The 22,653-nt window shown below is 52.9% G+C and overlaps 1 protein-coding gene across 1 annotated transcript in view; it reads left to right on the top strand.

Annotated features, from left to right (window-relative positions):
- The window catches only part of DLEC1 (DLEC1 cilia and flagella associated protein), a 67,062-nt gene that overhangs the window by 32,833 nt on the left and 11,576 nt on the right, over window positions 1-22,653 (top strand). Inside the window, exons 11-23 of the mRNA XM_066351361.1 lie at window positions 1,294-1,384; window positions 2,803-2,965; window positions 3,984-4,176; window positions 5,165-5,223; window positions 5,857-6,016; window positions 6,413-6,506; window positions 6,754-6,884; window positions 6,989-7,147; window positions 10,179-10,318; window positions 19,646-19,799; window positions 20,428-20,538; window positions 21,668-21,798; window positions 22,287-22,457. Of these exons, the coding sequence (XP_066207458.1) occupies window positions 1,294-1,384; window positions 2,803-2,965; window positions 3,984-4,176; window positions 5,165-5,223; window positions 5,857-6,016; window positions 6,413-6,506; window positions 6,754-6,884; window positions 6,989-7,147; window positions 10,179-10,318; window positions 19,646-19,799; window positions 20,428-20,538; window positions 21,668-21,798; window positions 22,287-22,457 (1,757 nt within the window). The remainder of the gene's footprint in view (window positions 1-1,293; window positions 1,385-2,802; window positions 2,966-3,983; window positions 4,177-5,164; window positions 5,224-5,856; window positions 6,017-6,412; window positions 6,507-6,753; window positions 6,885-6,988; window positions 7,148-10,178; window positions 10,319-19,645; window positions 19,800-20,427; window positions 20,539-21,667; window positions 21,799-22,286; window positions 22,458-22,653) is intronic.

Below are 22,653 nucleotides of genomic sequence, written 5' to 3'. Positions count from 1 at the left end.
TGTGTTGTCCACTTACTGATGTGTCTGAGAAATCATTCTTTATGTTGTTCTGTTATATTGGAACAGAAAGAAACAGACATTTGACACACAATTAAGTAGTCATATTAAGGAGTCTTTATTACAAAAAGCCGGCAACCCATGAGGGAACTAGCACTCCAAAAACTCACGGCCCCTAATCCACTTAGGAGCCAGCTTTTAAAGACAATTACATCCTGGACAGGGTATGGGAAGGACAGGAAACCTAGCGGTTAAACAAAGCGGTGAAACAAGCTCATTAACAATGTTTATCTAGAGGATTAATTCTGGGAGGAACATTCTGGGTACAGCTGCAACTTTGCAGAACTAGCTCAAGGCCACAGCCTGCAAAACTAGCCTCAAGGCCAGGGGTAGGGAGTCTTTCAGAAAAAAATAAGTTCTGCTAAAAGTCTCTTTGCTTCATTTCAGTTCGTAGCTGCATAGTATTCTGCTGTGTGAAGAATGAACCATAATTCAATTCAGCCTGATGGCCATGAAGATTTTTTCTGATCTCTGGCTATCTTTGCAAATAATGTATACACACATCAGTCTGAACAAGTAGGAGTCTGCCTACAGGGTACAGCCCTTGAAGTGGAGGTGCTGACTCGGGTCTCTGCTCATAATTGTGACACATTGTTGCCCAAATCTCCACAGTGTAGAGTAGACTGTACCAATTACACTGCCAACGATGTGATGCGTGAAGGTGCCTGTTTCCTCACACTCTTGCCAGTACAGTGTGCTATCAAACTTTTGTTTTTAACTGCCCTCTTGGACATTTTTAAACGTATACAAAAATAGAATAGCTTAATAATCACCCCACAGCCGTTTCCCAGACTTAGCGTTCATGAGCTCTCAGCCAACTTGACTGCGTTTGCTTCTCCTCCGGCCAGTCCCCACCTCTCTAGATTATTTTGAAGAAAATCAAGATATCATATTATTGCCTTCATGATAGCGACCTTTGCCCCCGTCAAGAGTGAAAGCCTGTTCTTCTGGGTGGTTTTCGTTTCCATTTCGTTTGTTATGGATGAGGGTTAACGTGCTGTCGTTTGTATGTTGGTCTCTGTGAACCTGCTCTGCACGTCCTTTCAACATGCTCCCTGCTGCTCTGGGGCAGAGCCACAGCGGAAACGCCCCACCGTAGGTCGAAGCGGGGGAGGCGGCAGGGAGGGCAGCGAAGAGTGGAGAGCAGAGACGGGTGGGTGTCTAAAGAGAGGAGCCTGGAAGGTAAGGGTGGAAGCCCCTTCATGGGAGGTCACAGGGCAGCCTTCTGTCCCCCAGGTCCTGTTTCTCCCAACGAGCTTCGGAAGGGCAGAGCAGACCTTCATCATCACGTGCGACAACTGTCAGATAAAGGAGCTGGTGACCTCAGGTGGGCTCGTGTGTGCCAGAGGAGGGGCCGGCATAGGTCCCTGGGTTTCAGAAGCTTCTGCACTAGCGTTGGCATCAGGGGTCAGTTTAGAGGATGCTGCGGCCTCCGTGCGCCAGGGTCTGGTTTGGGGCCTCTCGCTCTGGTCAGACCTTGGAGACCCAAGCCTGTGTGGCCCTCAGGACAGTCCCCAGGAGCCTTCCGGTGAGAGTAGATGGAAACCGGGGGTGAAATCTTTCATTATTTCACTTTGAAACTCACCCTGATCTCCTTTTGGGGAATTGGCAGTGATGCTCACATAAACAACCAGGTGAACCTCCAGGTTTCTGTAGAGGTGGAGGGGTACCCTGCTGAACTTCCTCAAGATGCCCTTCTTCCTCCCTCCCTCCCTGCCTCCCCCTTCTCTCCCTCTCTCCCTCTCCCCCCTTCTCTCCCTCTCTCTCTCCCTCTCTCCCTCTCTTCCTTCCTCCCTTCCTCCCTCCCTCCCCCTTCTCTCCCTCTCTCCCTCTCTCCCTCCCTGCCTTCCTGCTTCCCTCCTTCCCTTCCATCTGTCCTTCCTTCCTTCCTTCCTTCCTTCCTTCCTTCCTTCCTTCCTTCCTTCTCTCCTTCCCTCCCTCCCTCCCTCCATCCCTCCCTCTCTCCCTCTCTTTCCCTCTCTTCCTTCCTCCCTCCCTCCCTTTCTGCCTCTTTCCCTCCCTGCCTTTCTTCCTCCCTCCTTCCCTTCCATCTGTCCTTCCTCCCTTCCTTCCTTCCTTCCTTCCTTCCTCCCTCCCTCCCTCCCTCCCTCCCTTCCTTCCTTCCTTCCTTCCTTCCCTCCCTCCCTTCCTCCTCCTTCCCTCCCTCCTTCCCTCCCTCCCTCCCTCTCTCCATATATCCTTCCTTCCTCTCATCTGTCTTCCCATCTGTCCATTCATCCACCCATCCACCCACCCATCCATCCATCCACCCATCCATCCATCCATCCATCCATCCATCCATCCATCCATCCATCCATCCACCCATCTATCCATCCATCCACCCATCTATCCATCCATCCATCCATCCACCCATCCACCCACCCATCCATCCATCCATCCACCCATCCATCCATCCATCCACCCATCCATCCATCCATCCATCCATCCATCCATCCATCCATCCATCCATCCATCCACCCATCCATCCATCCACCCATCTATCCATCCATCCCACTTCACTCAGCAAGCATTAATTGAACCTGCTCTGTGCTACCAGAATCACCTCCTCCTGGTCTGTGAGATGTGGGGGACATGAATATGTGTGTTAAAGGCCCCCAGTCTCTCTTGTGTATAGTCCGAGGGTCATGACCAAGCTGCATGTGGGTGGTAGCAGGGGTCCGGCCACAGCCTTCGGCAGAGCCCTGTTTTCAGGCCTAGTGAAGCTTCTCCGCCCTGTTTTGTCAGGAGTCGGGCAGCTGGTTGCTTTGGATCTGATCTATATTTCTGGTGAGAAGAGTCAGCCGGAGCCTGGAGAGCTCACAGACTTAACAGCCCAGCACTTCATACGCTTTGAGCCTGAAAACCTTCAGTCTACAACTGAGAGGCAGCTGATGATTAGAAATGCGACGTGAGTCCCCCCCACACAGTAGCCCCCCAACACACACCCCTCTCCTTCCTCACCTGGCCCTGAGTTCCCAACAAGGCAGCAGGCTTGAGGGAGGAGCCTGGGCGCAGGATGGAAGGACCCAGATTCGCACTGTCCATCATGGTGGCCACCAGCCACAGGGCCTATTTTAATAGAAATCTATTAAAATTAAACAAAATTAAGAACTCCCCTCACTTTCTCAGAGGCACCAGCCCCATTCTAAGCACTCAGAAGCCACACAGGTAACCTGTGGCCATCTGTGTGGCCAGCCCAGGAATACAAGGTGTCCGTCGCTGCGGGAAGCTGCATTGGACAGTGCTGCTCTAGATCATCCGGGCCGTCCTTAGCCGGGAGCAGTGCTCCAGACAGTCCCGGGAGAGTTCCTCCACGGGCAGGGCCTTAGGCTGACCCGCCACTTCCAGTCCTTGGGGCCTTTCCTGGTCCCTCCTGAGACAGGGCCAGGCCAGGCAGGGGGTGAGAGGGTTGGGGCAGGGGTCCCCAAACTACAGCCGGCGGGCCACATGCGGCCCCCTGAGGTCATTTATCCGGCCCCCACCACACTTCTGGAAGGGGCACCTCTTTCATTGGTGGTCAGCATCCATATCCTGTGCTCCTGGAGTACTGTGACGCGGGATGCACGCGTCATGGCTCTGGAAGCGCGTCATATCACCTGTTACGCCTAGCAGTGACAAATATGGAACCGGACATTGACCATCTCATTAGCCAAAAGCAGGCCCATAGTTCCCATTGAAATACTGGTCAGTTTGTTGATTTAAATTTACTTGTTCTTTATTTTAAATTTTGTATTTGTCCCCGTTTTGTTTTTTTACTTTAAAATAAGATATATGCAGTGTGCATAGGGATTTGTTTATAGTTTTTTTTTTATAGTCTGGCCCTCCAACAGTCTTGAGGGACAGTGAACTGGCCCCCTGTGTAAAAAGTTTGGAGACCCCTGGGTTGGGGCACGACCTTGGACCCGCTGTCCCTGTTGCCCGCACAGGCACGTGGAGCTGGCCTTCCACTGGCAGATCATGAAGCCCAACCTGCGGGCCCTGATGCCCGGAGAGACCTTCAGCATGGACAGCATCAAGTTCTACCCCGACAGCGAGACGGCCTTCTCCATCACCCCCGAGAGGGGCGTCCTCTCCCCCCACGCAGACCACGAGTTCATCCTGAGCTTTTCTCCTCACAAGGTTAAAACCGTGCCCTCTTGGTAGTCACACGATTGGGTCACCGTAGCTTCAGCCTCTGGGTGTGTTCTTTACTGCCGCTGAAGCCGCAGCTGGGCCGACCCACTCCCCGTTCTTTACTGCCGCTGAAGCCGCAGCTGGGCCCGACCCACTCCCCGTTCTTTACTGCCGCTGAAGCCGCAGCTGGGCCGACCCACTCCCCGTTCTTTACTGCCGCTGAAGCCGCAGCTGGGCCTGACCCACTCCCCGTTCTTTACTGCCGCTGAAGCCGCAGCTGGGCCGACCCACTCCCCGTTCTTTACTGCCGCTGAAGCCGCAGCTGGGGCTGGCCCACTCCCCGTTCTTTACTGCCGCTGAAGCCGCAGCTGGGCCCGACCCACTCCCCGTTCTTTACTGCCGCTGAAGCCGCAGCTGGGCCTGGCCCATTCCCCAGCGTCCTGCGAGGCTGACACTCAGCGGAGAGCAGAGCTGGAGGAGGTGCAGGCGTCAGGACGAAGATGCTCTCTCTGCCTGTCCCTGATCCTGCACGCACCCACCTCGTCTGCAGCAGCGCCTCAGCTCCGGGGTCCCCGTATTTCTGTGACATCTAGGACATTCCCATCCTTGTCCAGCCCCCCACATCCCCCAGAGAGTGAGGCACAGGCTCCTGAGGACGGGGTTACAGCCCCCGGGTGAGGGGCGTGAGAGCAGGGTGTGCGGGCGGGTGCTGGGGACCCGCTGGGCCGGGGAGACCAGCAGACTGCCTCTCCACCCAGCCCCCAGCCACCCCGCTGTCCTGGGAGGGCATGTTGGGGTCTGGAGGGCCTTTCCTTCCTGTCCCGGGCCCACTGAGGGAGGCAGGCCCCGCAGGTCCTGGCAGTCCCCCCCCCCCCCAGGTGGAGGGCAGGTAGCCGGAAGCGGCACTTCTCAGACAGCCGCCTGGTGCGAGGCCCCAGCCTTCCCTTGCCCTCCTGGCTGGCAGCGTGCCTTCAGGGCGCTGTTTGCTTTGCAGCTGAAGGATTTCCACAGTGTTCTCCAGATGGTGCTAGAGGACATCCCAGAGCCCGTGAGGTGAGCAGGGACCAGGTCCTGGATGAGGGGGACCCATGGGGACGCACAGGAAGGCAGCAGGAAGGGGTGAAGGAGCCACCCGACCCCCCCCCCCAAGGCGCTGGTGCGTGGGAGCCCCGTCTGGCTTTCCCTGCCAGCCCCTGAGGCCTGGAATGGGCTCAGCGTGCAGGGGGCAGAGCTGGACTCGCTCTGAGAGTTCGGGCCGTCCTGGAGCCCTGGAGCTGTGCCTCAGGCTCACCGTTCCAACTGGGCAGCCAGGCTGGGACCCCCGGAGGGTGGGGAAGGATTTGCCCCATGCTGGGCATTGCTACCAGCTCCTCCCTAAGCAGGTGTCAGGGTGTGTCTGCAGCCAGCGTCCTGTGGAGATCTCAGGCCGGGTGCTCCCCTGGGGTCCGCGGAGGCAACAGGAAAGGTGTCCCTGTCCCAGGCTGAGGCTGAGTTGCCGTCACTGCCACAGGCATTCGTCACTGTCTCAGGGCCTTGACTCGGCGTCTGGTTTTAGAGGGCGAAGGAACTCTGGGCAGGGGACCGTTTTCTTTTCGCAAGACCAGAGATACAGGACAGAAGCAAGGGCCTGACAGGGCCATGCTCTGGGCTGTGTTGGCTCCTAGCTCATGGTGGGTCTGTGTTCAGTCTAGAACTAGAAAACCCCTTGTACACTGTGGATAACGTGATCGTCCTGGAAATCGAGGCGAAAGGCTCAGTGGAACCGTTCAAGGTTCTCTTAGAACCGTATGCCCTCATCATTCCCGGGGAGAACTACATCGCCATAAATGTGAAGAAAGAGTTTAAGGTAGGTCACAGTCTCTCCCCGGTCTGGGCTGGCGAGGGGGGCCTGAACTAGGGCACAGGTGTGAGGAGCATGTGGCCGGAGGGGCAGGCGGCGGCCGCCTCGCAGAGGGTGAGCCCCAGCGCCCCTGGACCACCGCGGTTCCCACAGATGCTGGGCTGGCATGTCTGTCATTTCTTCGGCTTCCCAGCATCCTCCCCCAACAGGGCTGCGGGGCCCCTTCCTGTGTTCACGGGTGTTTGGCAGGAGCTGGGGCCCACCGACCCTGCAGTGTGGAGTTGGTGTGGTTGGATGGCCAGGAGTCAGCTGGGAGGGCGTTGAGAGCACCTTCTGTGAGCCTCGGCCCCAGTCCTTCCGCAGGAACCGATCTGACGATCTGACGTGGGGTGTGTCTTTCAGATGTGGAACAACAGCAAATCCCGCATCAGATACACGTGGGGGAAGGTCAGCAGCTGTCACATCATTGAAGTGGAACCCTGCACAGGGATCATCGGTACTGTGGGGACTGCGGGAGGGGTCGGACCCGCCCAGGGGTGGCTGGGACAGGACCTCAGAGTGAAGAGCCTGTGCAGGGGTTCCCGGTGTCCCGTGATCGGGTCCGGCTGCAGCCTGGCACATGTGGACGAGAAGTCACAAAGGCCAGACGTCCAGGCCCAGCCGCAGAGGAAACCTGCCTCTACCTCCCTTACCCACTTCTGCCTCCCTTCCCCACCTCTCTCTTCCCCCCACCCCTGTCCCAGAGTCCTACGAGGTCGAGGAGTTTGAGTTGAGGTTAACCGGGGGTGTCCCTGGCCCAACAAGCCAGGACCTGTTGTGCGAAATCAGATACTCACCCTCGCCAGTGGTGCTGCACATCGAGGCGACCTTCAAGGTGCCGCCAGGGGGCTGGGGCAGCTGGCTGGGCCAGGGCGTGGCGGGGTAGGGCAGGGAGCCCAATCCCAGGTGGCCCCATGACGGACCCTCTGCCTATCTCAGGGGCCTGCCCTCACCATCAACGTCTCAGCCCTTCAGTTTGGCTTGCTGCGCGTGGGGCAGAAAGCCACAAACTCCATCCAGATCCAGAACACCAGCCCGCTGCCAGCCACGTGGTGCATGAAGGAGAGCCCGGTCTGCCTGGCAGAGAGAGGGGCCACCGTGAGTCCCCACCCCGCCCCCGGGATTCGGTTTACCTGGGTCGTGTTTGAACTGTAACACGCATGCGTGTGGGGGAGTTCAGAGGGTTGAGTCTGGGAGGGGAAAAGCCTGCCTGGCAGTATCTCCAAATCTCCCCATCTCTGAGGCAGCTGGGTCCTTTCTATGGCGGAATTTACCCCCGAACTGGATTTTCCTGTCGCTTTCTCTACCGTCTGATGCAGAAATAGGACATAGGCTCAATGTTGTTCCTTTGGGTCAGGAAGAACTGGTGGTTCCTTTTGGCCGCTGAACTGGGCAGGAAGCTTCCAAGGCCTCGAAGGAGGGAGGGACAGGCTGGGTGGCCTCACCCCCAAGGTTCCCAACTTCCCAGGGATTGTGTACCTGCAGTTTGAGTACCTGCCGCCAGGTGGTGCTTGGGCCCTGGCTCCTGGCCCAAACCGAAGGGCTCCGAAAAGCAACTCCAACGTTCATTTCCACTCTAATAGCACTTTTCTTTTTACTATAAACTAAGAAATACTAACGGTCCTAAATATTGTCATTGTCACATTTAAATTGTGGCGTCACATTTGACTATTTGACCTGCAATTCAGAAGAAGACCAAGTCACCGTGCCTGGGTTACTCCCCAGCAGCTGTTCGTGGTAAATCTTACTAGCCACGCCCACCCTTCACACTTGGTAGCCTTGGGTCCCTGGGAGCCGCCTCAGGTCGCCGCTGCCCCTGGGAGCCCCTGGCCAGGCCCCTGTGGTGAGAGCAGCTCTCTCTGACTACTTCATACCAAGGCCCCCATCTTGCTGGTCCACTTGCCCTCCAGATAAGAACCCTACACACTTTTCCTTGCATGTTCAGAAGCCAGTGAAAGACAGTCACAGCCACACACGCATCGTGTCTGCTGACATAGGTTTCCTTTCTCCAGGACTTTCCCTTCCCACTCGAAAGCCATCTCCTCTGCCTAGTGGCCTTCCTTCTCTAGATGGGCACTCCGAACGAACGGTGGAAGTAATGACATTTGCGTCTAATCACACCGTTGCCAAGTGTCCTGTTTCACAGGCTTGGCGGCGTTAGCAGTTCCCTCCCGGGGCTCATTGGTCTCCCTGCCTGGACTGTGAAGCCACAGAAGCCTGGGACTGGGACTGGGACTGGGAGTGGGAGTGGGGTTGGGGGTGGGGTCAGTATATGAGTCATTAGAACCCTTTCCTCTAATGCAGCGGTTCTCAACCTGTGGATCGCGACCCCAGTGGGGTCGCCTAAAGCCATCGGAAAATACATAATGCATATCAGGTATTTACATTCCGAATCATAACTGTAGCAAAATTACAGTTATGAAGTAGCCACCAAAATTATTTTTTGGTTTGGGGTCACCGCAACATGAGGAACTGTATTGCGGGGTCACGGCATTAGAAAGGTTGAGAACCACTGCTCTAATGAAACCCTATACGGAAGCCCAAGATCTAGAAAAACGTATGACTCCTCTGGCTACCCAGAGACCCCCTTGTTGGGTATCCCCTGCCCCATGCTGACTCTCCCCACTTCTGAGGAATCCCTGGGACTTGCCAGAGCACAGCTGGAAACTTACGAGCCACAGCCAGCCTCCTCATTTGATAGAGAGGGACAGGGTCACACAGCTCACGGGTGGTGGAGTCCTGTGAGATCCCAGGTCTCTCTGATACCCAGTCTATGTTCTTCTCCCACTGAGAAGAATCACTACATTTTATAATTGACATAATGGTCAAGTTCTAGTGTGGTAAGATTTATGTCATAATCTTACCAGGCTGGTAGGAATCCTGTCCATACAGTTCTCTGCACTTCGTTTTTCTGAGCTCTCAAAACTAATGATGAGATTTGGGGGTAGTTAGATGTGCGCAGGTGCCTGGGTTTCAGGGGACCCAGAAACCCAGCCCCAGAGAGCAGCCACACCCCCAGGGCCTCAAGGGAGATGCAGGTGAGGAGCAAAGACCAAAGAAAGCGCAGAGGCTCTTTCCTTAGCGCTGGAGCGTGCGCCCCAAACTGCAGCCAGAGCCCAGCAGCCACTTTTTCTGAGACAGGCCTCCGCAGCCTGTAGTGCCAGCCAACCCACCCACCCCTCCCACCAGGGCTGGAGGGTGACACTTCAGAAGCAAGAGAGCACAGGGCCTGAGACAGCACAGCATGGCGGCCTGGATGGGGGGTGGGGGTGGGGCTGGGCAGGCCAGGCCCCTGTGGGGTGGACAAGCTGCCCTCCGGGCAGGTGCCGTGTATTCATTGACTTGGACTCACAGAAGGAAGGGACCAAAGAGGAATAACCTCCCTCCTGGGTGTGACCTTTCAGTGTCCCGTGTGGCCCATCCGGGGCCATAGGACCACTCAGACTAGTGCATTTGGTCTCTGTCAAGGACAGAAAGAGGGGGGTAGAGCCCTACAGGTACATTCCTCTTTCTAACCCTCCTGCCTTCTCCTCTCCCTTTGCCTGTGTCAGGGAGGAGGTGGGCCTGCCTGGAGAACGGGTACAAGCCTATGGCGGGGAAGGGGGGGAAATCTGTGGCCACCCAGAAGCTTCATCCCTCCTCCAATCTGGTGACTTGTGGCTTTGCTTACTTAAAGCCATCAATCGGGGTCTTGACACATGCCTGCTCAGTGGGGCTGGGCAAACCTCTCAGAGGCCACAGTACCTCCCCCCAGCGTGGTCCCCACACACCCCAGCCTGTTGCCACCCTCCGCCTCTTCCCTCTCAGAAAGGCCACTGCATGGGGACCTCCTCCTCCTTTACTTGGAGACTCAGCTTCCATCCTCGGAGTCCTGAGACTCCTGCCCAGTTGCGCTCCCTCACCAGCATGCCTTCTTCTGTACCCTACGGGGCAGCTGAGGGGTGACCCTGGTTGGGTGTGGCCAGCCCCAAGTTCTAAGATTCCAGCCCAGCTGTGCTCCCCACCAGCGTGCCTTCTTCCGTACCCTACGGGGCAGCTGAGGGGTGACCCTGGTTGGGTGTGGCCAGCCCCAAGTTCTAAGATTCCAAGTGTCCTCTCTCCTTATCCTCTGGGTTGACCTCCCAACCAGGTGTCTCCTTTCGACATCGAGCCCTCCAGCGGCCAGGTGCTCCCTCTGGAGGAGTGCAGAGTGAACGTCACCTTGGAGGCTGTGCACTGCCAGTGTCTGCAGACCATCCTGGTGCTGGAGGTGGTCAACGGACCCTGGAGGTAAGGGGGGGGGGGGCTGAGAACACACTTTCTGCATATCCACACTGTATTTATGCTTATTGTGTGTAATTAAGTATTTATCTGATTTTCAGATTTTTTTTTGTGTGTGACAGAGACAGAGAGAGGGACAGATAGAGACAGACAGGAGGGAGAGAGATGAGAAGCATCAATTCTTTGTTGCAGCACCTTAGCTGTTCATTGATTGATTTCTTATATGTGCCCTGACAGAGTGACCCCTTGCTCAAGCCAGCCACCGTGGGTTCAAGCTGGTGAGCCTTACTCAAACCAGATGAGCCCATGCTCAAGCCAGCGACCTAGGGGTTTCGAACCTGGGTCCTCTGCGTCCCAGTCTGATGCTCTATCCACTGCGCCACTGGTCAGGCCAGAATTTTTTTTAATTTTAATTTTTTTTTTTTTTTTGTATTTTTCTGAAGTTGGAAACAGGGAGGCAGTCAGACAGACTCCCGCATGCGCCCGACCATGATCCACCCGGCATGCCCACCAAGGGGTGATGCTCTGCCCATCTGGGCCGTTGCTCTGTTGCAACCAAAGCCATTCTAGCACCTGAGGCAGAGGCCATAGAGCCATCCTCAGCGCCCGGGCCAACTTTGCTCCAATGGAGCCTTGGCTGCGGGAGGGGAAGAGAGAGACAAAGAGGAAGGAGAGGGGGAGGGGTGGAGAAGCAGATGGATGCCTCTCCTGTGTGCCCTGGCCGGGAATCGAACGCGAGACTCCTGCACGCCAGGCTGACTCTCTACCACTGAGCCAACAGGCCACGGCTAATTTTAATATTTTTTAAGGGGAGATAGAGAGACAGACTCCCACATGTGCCCCAACCAGGACCCACCCAACGACCTCATCTGTGTCCGATGCTCTGCCCATCTGGGGCCATGCTCGCAACTGAGCTATTTTTAGCTCCTGATGCAGAGGCTCCATAGAGCCATCCTCAGTGCCTGGGGCCAACACACTGGAATCCATTGAGCCATGGCTCTGGGAGGAGAAGAGCGAGAGAGAGAGAGAAGGGGAAAGGGTAGAGAAGCAGATGTTCACTTCTGTGTGCTCTGACCAGGAATTGAACCCAGGATTCTACATGCCAGGTCAACACTCTACCACTGAGCCAACTAGCCAGGACCAACAGTTCAGGTATTTTTTTTAATCAAGTGAGGGGTAGAGAGACAGACTCCAGCATGTGCCCTGACTGAGACCCACCCAGCAACCTCCGTCTGGGGCTAATGTTCTGCACATCTGGGGCTGCTGCTCTGTTGCTTGACAACCAACTTTTTTTAGCACCTGAGGCAAGGCTAGGGAGCCACCCTCAGTGCCTGGGGCCAACTTGCTAATTCGAGCCATAGCTGCAGAAGGGGATGAGAAGGGAGAGAGGGGGAAGAAGCAGATGGTCACTTCTCCTGTGTGCCCTGACCAGGAATTGAACCTGGGACTTCCACACGCCAGGCTGATGCTCTATTGCTGAGTCAATGGGCCAGGGCCAGTGTTTCAGAATTTAAAGGTGTTAATGTTTATTCTATAAAATTTAGAAATTACAAGAAATGCCCATTAAGGTAAAATATGCACATACCCCATTCCCCAACATTAGCCCTTCTAAATGAACTCCCAGAATGACTTGTGTATGTGCCGCGCCAGCCTTGTGCTCGGGTGGGAATTCTCATAGTCAGCTCATAATAGTAGAAAACTAGAAATAGTATTCAATAGGAGAACACACAAAAAAATAGTTGTGACCTATTTAAATGAGTGAAGGCCTTTGTATTCTAGGAGGAACATACTGAAGATTTCAAAGGTTATTAGTAATATTCCCTCCCTTCCTTCCTTCCTTCCTTCCAGGAAATTTCTTGTTTTTGTTTTTTTTTGTATTTTTCTGAAGCTAGAAACGGGGAGAGACAGTCAGACAGACTCCCGCATGCGCCCGACCGGGATCCACCCAGCACGCCCACCAGGGGCGACACTCTGCCCACCAGGGGGCGATGCTCTGCCCCTCAGGGGTGTTGCTCTGCCGCGAGCGATCAGAGCCACTCTAGCACCTGGGGCAGAGGCCAAGGAGCCATCCCCAGCGCCCGGGCCATCTTTGCTTCAATGGAGCCTTGGCTGCGGGAGCGGAAGAGAGAGACAGAGAGGAAGGAGGGGGGGGTGGAGAAGCAAATGGGCGCTTCTCCTGTGTGCCCTGGCCGGGAATCGAACCCGGGTCCCCCGCACGCCAGGCCGATGCTCTACCGCTGAGCCAACCGGCCAGGGCCAGGGAAATTTCTTAAGTATATAAAATAGGCCCAGGTCGGTTGGCTCAGTGGTACAGCATCGGCCTGGCATGTGGAAGTCCTGGCTTCGATTCCTGGCCAGGGCACATAGGAGAAGCACCCATCTGCTTCTCCACCCCTCCCCCTCTCCTTCCTCTCTGTCTCTCTCTTCCCCTCCTGCAGCCAAGGCTCCATTGGAGCAAAGTTGGCCCGAGCACTGAGGATGGCTCTATGGTCTCGGCCTCGGGCGCTAGAATGGCTCAGGTTGCAAGGAAACAACATCCCAGATGAGCAGAGCATCGCCCCCTAGTGGCATGCTGGTTGGCTCTCAGTCAGGCACATGTGGGAGTCTGTCTCTCTGCCTCTCCGCTTCTCACTTCAGAAAAATACAAATAAAAAAAGTATATAAAATAGAATTGTATAACGAGCCCCCATGTACCCATCACCAACCTTCAATAATTATCAAATCACTATAAATACTTTGTCATCTATGCCCGCATACACTTCTCCCCCTACCTCCTCCCAAATTATTTTGAAGCATAGTATTTGGTTTCTTAAGCTGGTTGGTAGAAATATTCTGTAATAAGCTGAGTAGTAGTGTAGTGGTACATGGGTGTTGTTTTTATCATTATTCTTTTTAAATTTATTTATTTATTTATTAATTTTTAGAGAGAGAGGAGAGAGAGAAGGGGGGAGGAGCTGGAAGCATCAACTCCCATATGTGCCTTGACCAGGCAAGCCCAGGGTTTTGAACCAGTGACCTCAGCATTCTAGGTCGACGCTTTATCCACTGCGCCACCACAGATCAGGTGATTTGTTTTATTTTTTTACAGAGATAGAGAGTCAGAGAGAGGGATAGACAGGGACAGACAGACAGGAACGGAGAGATGAGAAGCATTAATCATCAGTTTTTCGTTGTACATTGCGACACCTTAGTTGTTCATTGATTGCTTTCTCATATGTGCCTTGACTGTGGGCCTTCAGCAGACCAAGTAACCCCTTGCTCGAGCCAGCGACCGTGGGTCCAAGCTGATGAGCTTTTGCTCAAACCAGATGAGCCCGCGCTCAAGCTGGCGACCTTGGGGTCTTGAACCTGGGTCCTCAGCATCCCAGTCCGATGCTCTATCCACTGTGCCACCGCCTGGTCAGGCTATCATTATTCTTTAAACTGAATAGATTTACACTGTGTGTTTTATTTGTTTTTATTTATTTTTTTAGTGAGAGACAGAGACAGAGAGAGGGACAGACAAGGACAGACAGACAAGAAGGAGAGAGATGAGAAGCATCAGTTCTTTGTTGTGGCACCTTAGTTGTTCATTGATTGCTTTCTCATTGTGCCTTGACTGGGGGGCTCCAGCTGAGCCAGTGACCCCTTGCTCAAGCCAGCGACCTTGGGCTTCAAACCAGTGACCATGGGGTCATGTCTGTGATCTCATGCTCAAGCCAGTGACCCCGTGCCCAAGCTGGTGACCTCGAGGTTTCGAACCTAGGTCCTTGCATCCCAGGCCAATGCTCTATTCACTGCGCCACCGCCTGCTCAGGTTACACTGTGTGTTTTATAATCATGTCTGCATGTATTGTGTGTTTCATTATGAAAACATTGAAATGCTCATTTTAAATCTTTGTGGATGCTTTTGAGTTATCTTCTGAAAATACTGTGCCATTTTATACTTCCACTTACCATGTATGAGACTGCCCCTTAACCCACACTCTCCCAGCGACAGATGTCATCTCTCTCTTTCTACTTTGACCCTCTGATGTGGGACGAAGTACCACCAGCGTCTTGTTCGGAGGTGCTTTCCCACAATTCCCAGGACACGTCTGAGTGTGAGTCCTGTCCTCCCTGGTCCTGCAGGCACTTCATGGGCCTTAAATATGAAGGTTAATTCTGTCTTTTCATCACGGAGAAGACCTTCTATTAAGTCTTTGTTTACTTCCTTTTTGATCTTTGTTCTTTCTTCTTCTTCTTTTTTTTTTTAAATGAGAGCAGGGGAGATAGTAAGATAGACTCCCACATGCACCCTGATGGGGATCTACCTGGCAACCCCCATCTGGGACCAATGCATGAATCAACCGAGCTATTTTTAGCACCTGAGGCTGATGGGCTTGGACCAACTGAGCTATCCTCAGCACCTGGGGCCAAGGCTCCAAATAATCAAGCCACTGGTGGCAGGAAGGGAAGAGGGAGAAAAGAGGGAGAAGGAAGGGGAGAGAAGCAATGGTCCCTTCTCCTGTGTTACCTGACCAATAATCAAACCTGAGATATCCCTTTACCAGGCCAATGCTCTATCCACTGAGCTGCCAGCCAGCGCCTATTCTTTCTTCTTAAAGAATCTTGAGTCAATCAGAATGTTTACAGTTGTGGGTGATAGAAACACAGATGCAACTAAGTTAGGCTAAAAGAAGAAGCCATTGGCTCGTGTCACTGGGCATTCGTGCCTGCTGATGGTAGGGGCTCCAGCCTTCTCCTCTGCTTCTCTCTCATTCCCACCAGCCTCCCTTCAACCCCAGCCCAGCCCCACCCCACCCCACCCTTAAACTCTGATTCTCTCTCTTTCTTGGCCATTCCCTCCCCTATTGGGTAGGGGCCCTTAGCCACTCTGCCCAGAGGCAGGGGGCCACTTAGAACCCCGGGCTCACAGGCTCCCAGCTCAACAATCTCTGGTGGAAAAAGGAAACTGGCTTTTTCCAGAGGTGGACTCTGATTGGTTCTCTTTGGGTCATGTGCCTGTCCCCCTGTGACTGGGGTGGGGGCGTCTGTCTCCAGAAGAGGCAGGTGGGAAAGCTTGCTGGATCTAAGCTGCGTGGACTTTACGATTTTCCTCGTATTTGCCATCTCTCACTGTTTTTGCTCTTTGTTCAGGGCAACGGCCTTGGCCTCCTTGCATTTCACTAATTTGATCTTTAGTAGATGCCCTTCTTTTGACAATCATGATTTCAAGTTTTTTATTCTTGGATCATTCCTTTTTTAATAGTTATCTGCTGTTATTTTATGGATGCAACAGCCTCTCAAATTTCCCCAAGGAAACTAATTTTTGTTCCTTCAGGTTTTGGTTTGGAGTCCTTCTCTTTTGCTGTTTGGTTTTCCTTCTAGTCTAGTAATCCCTGGCCGCCCATTCCTGGTTTTGAATGGAAGAGGAAGTTGATTTGCCTAAGGGGCTGGTGTGTATGTTTCCTCTGAGTAAGGGGCTGTAGGTATGGGGAGCACTGCTCTTCCCAGGAGCATGTGAGAACCCTCAGAGTACACAGCTACCTGAATCCCATAAGAGGAAGGGGCCTTGGGGGGCGGGGGGGGGGGGGACGGACGGACGAACAGCCTAAATCACGCAGGAGAGGAAACCCACCCTGGCCAGCTTCATAAATCGTTCCACTCATTTGTTTGTCAATAGAAATGAAGAACTAGGATTGTTGGTTCCTTTCTCTGCTCGCAGTTGAGAGGCCCGATCTTACTGCGGGACCTGCCCCGCCCTCTCTCAGCCCCACGCCCACATTCTTCCGCAGGTGGGGGGAGCGGTAGGTCCTGCTGCAACCCAGTCTTTGCGTCCTGTGAGCTCAGGGTGGAAGCCCTGAAGTGGCCACACTAATCTCCCGTGGCCCTTGAGTGAGTCCTCGCCCTGCTGCTTCCCACGGCCACCCCTGCCTGTGCTGAACCCATGCAGGGCCTTCTCCCCCAGAGGCCTTCAGTAATAGGTGTGGCTTTTTCTTAAATATTTTATTATTGATTTTACAGAAAGGGGGGACATGAGAAGTAGTTGCTTCCCTCTAGCTGTTCACTGGTTGCTTGTCATTTGTGCCTGGACCAGGCGAGCCCAGGGATTCGAACCGGTGACCACAGCGTTCCAGGTCGGCGCTCTATCCACTGCGCCGCCACAATAGTTTTGTTCTCCTTGGTTGTATTAGTTAATCTGATCACATCCTTCTTTTATTTTTTTTCTCATTGGAATAACATTACATTTATTTATTTAAATTTATTTTTACATACAGTGTGTGATATATATATATATTATAATGTGATGTACTGGTGCAGCTCCAACAGTCGCTAGCCCACTTTCTACCCTTCCCCATGCTCCGTTTCCACATCCTCAGCAACACTTGTTACTCTCTTTTTCTTTATTTGATTGAGTTATTGCTGTAAAAGTATTTTCTTACACCTGACACTAATACAAAATAATACTGAATGTAACTGTAATTGAAAAATAAAACATTTTTTACAAAGCAAAAAAATGTGTGACTTCTCATTTGATCTATTATTTATTTAGGAATTTGTTGTTTAATTTGCACATATTTTTTATTTCCCAATTATTTTTCTGTCATTGAATTTTTTTGCACCCTTGTCAGAAATCAGTTGAGACAATGCAAATGTTCCTAAACGGAATAAACAAACGGGTACATATTCATATCATAGAATACTACTTAGCAATAAAAAAATAAAAACTATGGGCCTGACCAGGTGGTGGTGCAGTGGATAGAGCATCGGACTGGGATGTGGAAGGACCCAGGTTCAAGACCCTGAGGTTGCCAGCTTGAGCGCAGGCTCATCTGGTTTGAGCAAAGCTCACCAGCTTAGACCCAAGGTCGCTGGCTCTAGCAAGGGGTTACTCGGTCTGCTGAAGGCCTACGGTCAAGGCACATGTGAGAGAGCAATCAATGAACAACTAAGGTGTTGCAATGCTCAACAAAAAACTAATGATTGATGCTTCTCATCTCTTCGTTCCTGCCTGTCTATCCCTGTCTCTGACTCTCTCTCTTGTCTCTGTAAAAAAAAAAAAAAGGAAGTAAAGAGGCCTGACCTGTGGTGGCGCAGTGGATAAAGCATCGACCTGGAACGCTGAGGTTACCGGTTCGAAACCCTGCACTTGCCTGGTCAAGGCACATATGGGAGTTGATGCTTCCTGCTCCTCCCCTCCTTCTCTCTCTCTCCCCTCTCTAAAAATGAATAAATAAAAAGAAAAAAAATTAAAAAAAAGAAGTAAAGAGGACATTTCAAAATATTAAAATAAATAAATAAAAATAAAAAACTATGGATATACGCCACAACTTGGATGGCTCTCAAAAGAATTGTGCTGAGTGAAGAAAGCAGTGTCAAAAGATAATATAATGGACAATGCCACTTATATAGTATTCTCAAAAGTGTAGAGATGGAGAAGAGATTAATAGTTGTCAGGAGTTAAGGAGGGAGTATAATGAGAAAGGTGACTATGGCTGTGGCTATAAAAAGGAGAATGGCTAAATAAATAAATAAAGTAGCACAAGGCATCCTTGTGAAGGACTGTTCTGTGTCTTGATTGGTGGTGTCATATGTAAATATACATATGTGATAAAATTGCAGAGAAGCCTTACCTGGTCAAGGCACATATGGGAGTTGATGCTTTCTGCTCCTCCCCCTTTCTTTCTCTCTGTCTCCTCTCTCTAAAATGAATAAATAAAATCTAAAAAAAAAATTGCATAGAAATATACACAAACAAATAAGTAAGCGTAAAGCTGGTGGGGTCTAAATAAGATTGCTGGATTGTATCAGTGTGGATCTCCTGGTTGTGATATTATACTGTGATTATGCAAAATGTTACCGTTGGGGAAATTGGTGAATGGTATACAGTATCTCTCTGTATTGTGTGTCTGTGTGTGTCGTAGCTACATGTGAATATACGATTATCTCAAAATAAAAAGTTAAAAGCAAAATACAATATTATCTCTATTCCTCATACAAAAAAAAAAATCAAAAACAAAAAACCCAGACATATTTGTGAGGGTTATTTCTAAGTTTTCTGTGTTTCCCACTGACCTAGATGCATATCCCTCCACCAATAGCACACTATCTTGATTCCTGTAGGTATATACTAAGTCTTAACATCCAGTAGAGTGATTTTCTACGTATTGCTCTTTTAAAAAATTGTTTTAGTTATTCTGTATCTTTGTCTTTCCATATAATATTTTTAAATGTAATTTTCAAATATTTTATAAATGATCCAACTCTCTTATTTAAGCTCTTTCTTTTTTTATTGATTTTAGAGAGAGAGAGTAAGAAAAAAAGAAACACTGATTTGTTTTTCCACTTATGCATGCATTCATTGGTTGATTCTTGCATGTGCCCTGACTGGGGATCAAACCCACAACCTTGGTACATCAGGACTATGCTCTAACCAACTGAGCTAGTAGGCCAGGGCTCCATATAAATTTTATAAGCTTGTTTAGATCTACAAAATCCTTGCTGGGAGTTTGGCAAGAACAGTGTCAAAACCTATCAATCAATTTGGGGAGAACTGACATCTTTAGTATATTGACTCTTCTAATCCATGAACATGGTATATCCCTCCATTTATGAAGTCTTCTTTGATTTCCTTCATCACTGCTGTGTAGTTTCCAGCACACAAATCCAGTACATGTTTCATTAACTTTATACCTTAGTATTTCCATTTTGCGGGCAGTTATAAATGGTATTGTATTTTTAATTTCTGTTCCCACATGTTCATTGTTAATATATAAAAGTATGATTGATTTTTGTATGTGGATTTTTCTACTCTATAATGTTGCTGCCTCATTAGTTCTAGAAGGTTTTTTTTTGTGACAGAGACAGAGACAGATGGAGAGAGGGACTGATAGCGACAGACAGACAGGAAAGGAGAGAGATGAGAAGCATCAATTCTTTGTTGTGTGACATCTTAGTTGTTCATTGATTGTGTTCTCATATGTGCCTTGACTGGGAGGCCACAACAGAGCAAGTGACCCCTTGCTCAAACCAGTGACCTTGGGTTCAAGCCAGTGACCTTTGGGCTCAAGCCAGCGACCATGGGGTCATGTCTACGATCCCACACTCATGTTAGCGACCCTGCGCTCAAGCTGGTAAGCCTGTGCTCAAGCCAACAACCTTGGGCTTTGAACCTGGGTCCTGCGCATCCCAGTCCAATGCTTTATCCACTGCACCACCACCGGTTCAGGCTAGTTCTAGAAGTTTTTTTGTTTTGTTTTTTTAAATAGATGCCTTGGGATTTTCTACATAGACCATCTTGTCATCTGAAAATAGGGACAGATTGATTTCTTTTTCTCCTGTTCAATGTACCTTGTGTATTTCCTTGTGCTCCAGCTACCTCCCTGTGTATGCCGAGGTGCAGGAGCCCTACGTGTACCTTCAGGGCAGCCAGGTGGAAGTCAGCAACCTCTACCTGGGCGTGCCCGCGAAGACAACCGCCACACTCGTCAATGGCACGCTCCTGCCCACCCAGTTCCACTGGGGCCAGGTGAGTGAGCCGGCTCGTCAGCTCCAGGTCTGCAGCCCGCGGCACCGAGGCCCACGTGGGAGGGGACGTGGCCCTCAGGCACCCCAGAGCAGATGCCCAGCTTCCCTTCCCTAGCCTGGCCTCCGCCCCACAGTGCCCAGAGAAGCTGGGCCCCTCGACGGAGCAGCACATCGGGTCTGGCTTTTCCTTGGCCTGCTTTCAGGGACTTCCAGTTCCCTGCTGAGCAGGAGTGTATGGTGCACACAGACTTCCCAGCCCCGACTGGTTCACACAGCTCTTGGGAGCCCAGATGAGGCTGTCCGTGGGGCTGACTGGAGCCTGCTCTGCGTACCGTGGAGATGGGTCACAGTCCTGTGCACCAGAGGCAGCTGCCCTCTGCTCCCCGGTGCCCTGGGCCTCCTGGGCCTCCCAGGGCAACCCTTGACAGATGCGAGGCCCATCCAGGGTGGGAAGGAGAAGGGAAGAGGCCTGTGGTTTATCCTAAGCACCTGGCCCTACTGGTCCTGCTGTTGGTGCCCAGTCTGAGAGCCGCGAGCAGAGCACTCAGCGGCACTGAGCACTCTGGCTGGACCCCTGGCCCATCTCGGAGGCCAGCACATGACAACAGGCCCACCCTTGTGTCTTCCAGCTCCTGGGGCACCAAGCAAGCTTCTGCAGAGTCGACGTCTCCCCCAGTCATGGTACGCTGGGCCCCAGTGAGGAGCTCCAGATCAGCCTGCAGTTGACTGCGCACACGCAGGTACGTAGGGCTGTGAGAGGCCGAGGGGCCAGCGAGGCACCCCGCCGCTGCCCGCGGCTGTGCCGGCAGTTTGGCCGCAGACCCCACTCCTAGTCTTTGTGAGCGGGGAAGAGTTTTCTTGTTTATGGGTCTCCATTCCTGTTCTTCAAGGACACAAGGTCAGAAAGCCTGGAGCAGGCTTGAGAGGGTTGTGCCCTGAAACCCAATGGCCACATCTAGCCTTTGGCACCAACATTAGCCCTTCCCAGGCTGTTCTCCGTGGCCACGGGCGGGCCCATCGTCCCAGTGTGCCCAGAGACCCAGAGCAGAGCTGGTGCTCGCAGCGTCCGGGGCTAGGTGCTCCCTCCTGGGAAAGGCGCGGCTCCGCCATGGCGTGGCCCACAGGACGGCCATCCGGGAGGCATATGAAGAAGTAACTTCTTCCTTCAGAGACTTGCAGCCCCAGGTCCCAGTTCCTCACGGGCGAATGTGGGGACAGTGGGCTTTCTTACACAGCTGAGCCTGAGCTCTAGGGTGGCAGACAGGAGGTCCCAGGCCTGGCATGGAGCAGACCTCACTCGGGAAGGGTGTGACTTCTGTGGTAGCAGCTTCATCAGAATAAATGTGTGACTTCTCTAAAGGTCCACTTTGAGGGAGGCTCTCCTTTTATGTGGGCACGCCTGGATATTCGGAGCAGCCATAGCCAGGAACCCTGAGGAAGAGGCCAGGCCTTCGGGGCGCAGGGTGTGGGCCGACAGGCTAGGCTCTAGATCAGGCATCCCCAAACTACGGCCCGCAGGCCACATGCAGCCGCCTGAGGCCATTTATCCAGCCACCTGCCGCACTTCCGGAAGGGGCACCTCTTTCATTGGTGGTCAGTGAGAGGAGCACTGTATGTGGCGGCCTTCCAACGGTCTGAGGGACAGTGAACTGGCCCCCTGTGTAAAAAGCTTGGGGACCCCTAGATGGTGACTCATGGAGGGACTGGGGGTGGGGACCCTCCCACAGCAATAAACCTGGACAGAAGTCAAGGCCTTCACGGTGAGTCCCCCCCCCCCGCCCCCAGCCACCACCCGTGCTGGGAAGACCTTCTGAGGCCCAGCCCTGGGACGTCCCTGTGGTCATGTGCCCCCGATGGGCTTTCTTACAGGAAGCGCTCACCAGTCTGGCCCTCCCTTGCACTGTGTCAGGCATGAAGGAGCCACTGGTTCTGGGCATTTCAGGGAACCCCCAGGGACTGCAAGTGGACATTGCCATCCCTACAGAGGACTCTGATGGAAGGTGAGCCCAGGGCTGGGGCCAGGGCCTGAGTACTGAGGTGACCCTGTGAGGGACTGGCATGGCCCCATGGTACCAGCCTCTTTCCAGCTGATTCCTGCAGCCGGGAAGAGGCTCCTCCCCACCTCTGCAGGAGCAGACCCGTCTACCCCACCCCCACCCTCTCTTCTGTATTTCCCACGTACTTGGAGGCATGGTGTCCAGGCAGGAGGGAGATGACAGGGGACAGGGCTGTGGGCCCCTTGGGCTTTCCTGCATGAGGCCCAGCAGCTGGGGGACAAACTAATCTTCCCCTGGCCGAGGAGACTTTGTGAAGTTTGAGGCCTCTCTCGGCATCATGGGCCGACAGTGCGTCTGCGGAGTGGCGGCTTGACGAAGTGGGAGTCTGAGGGTGAAGCCTGGTATCTAGACAGCTTTGCACCCCACCCACGGTGGCCCACGGGGCAGGGCCAAGGGTGGCATGTAACCTGGTGCTCATGGGCCCGGGGCAGTGTTGCCAGCCCAGAGGAGCTCCGCCTGGACTTTGGCTCGACAGTGCCACTGAGGACCTGCGTGAACCGCCAGCTCGTCCTGACCAACCGCTCCCCGATAAAGACCCCCTTCACCCTCAAGTTTGAGTACTTCGGGAGCCCTCAAAACAGCCTGAGCCAGAAACCCAGCCCGTGAGTCTGGTTTCCTTCAGGGGCAATCCCTGGGGAGCCTGTGGCGGGGGCGGGTTGCCCCCGTGGGCTTCTGTGTGGCTTCGGCGGCCAGGGGCTGGTGGGTGTGAGCAGCAGGAGGAGATGTTTCCACAGGTAGACGTGGGGAAGCGCAGAGAGGAAGTGGTTCCTGCTGCCCGCCTCCCAGACCCTGAGAGGG

The sequence above is a fragment of the Saccopteryx leptura genome, chromosome 10 (assembly GCF_036850995.1).
Source record: "Saccopteryx leptura isolate mSacLep1 chromosome 10, mSacLep1_pri_phased_curated, whole genome shotgun sequence".
In the NCBI taxonomy this organism is placed as follows: Eukaryota; Metazoa; Chordata; class Mammalia; order Chiroptera; family Emballonuridae; genus Saccopteryx; species Saccopteryx leptura.
Note: the sequence above shows the minus strand (reverse complement) of the source record. Positions and strands in the feature narration are given on the sequence as shown.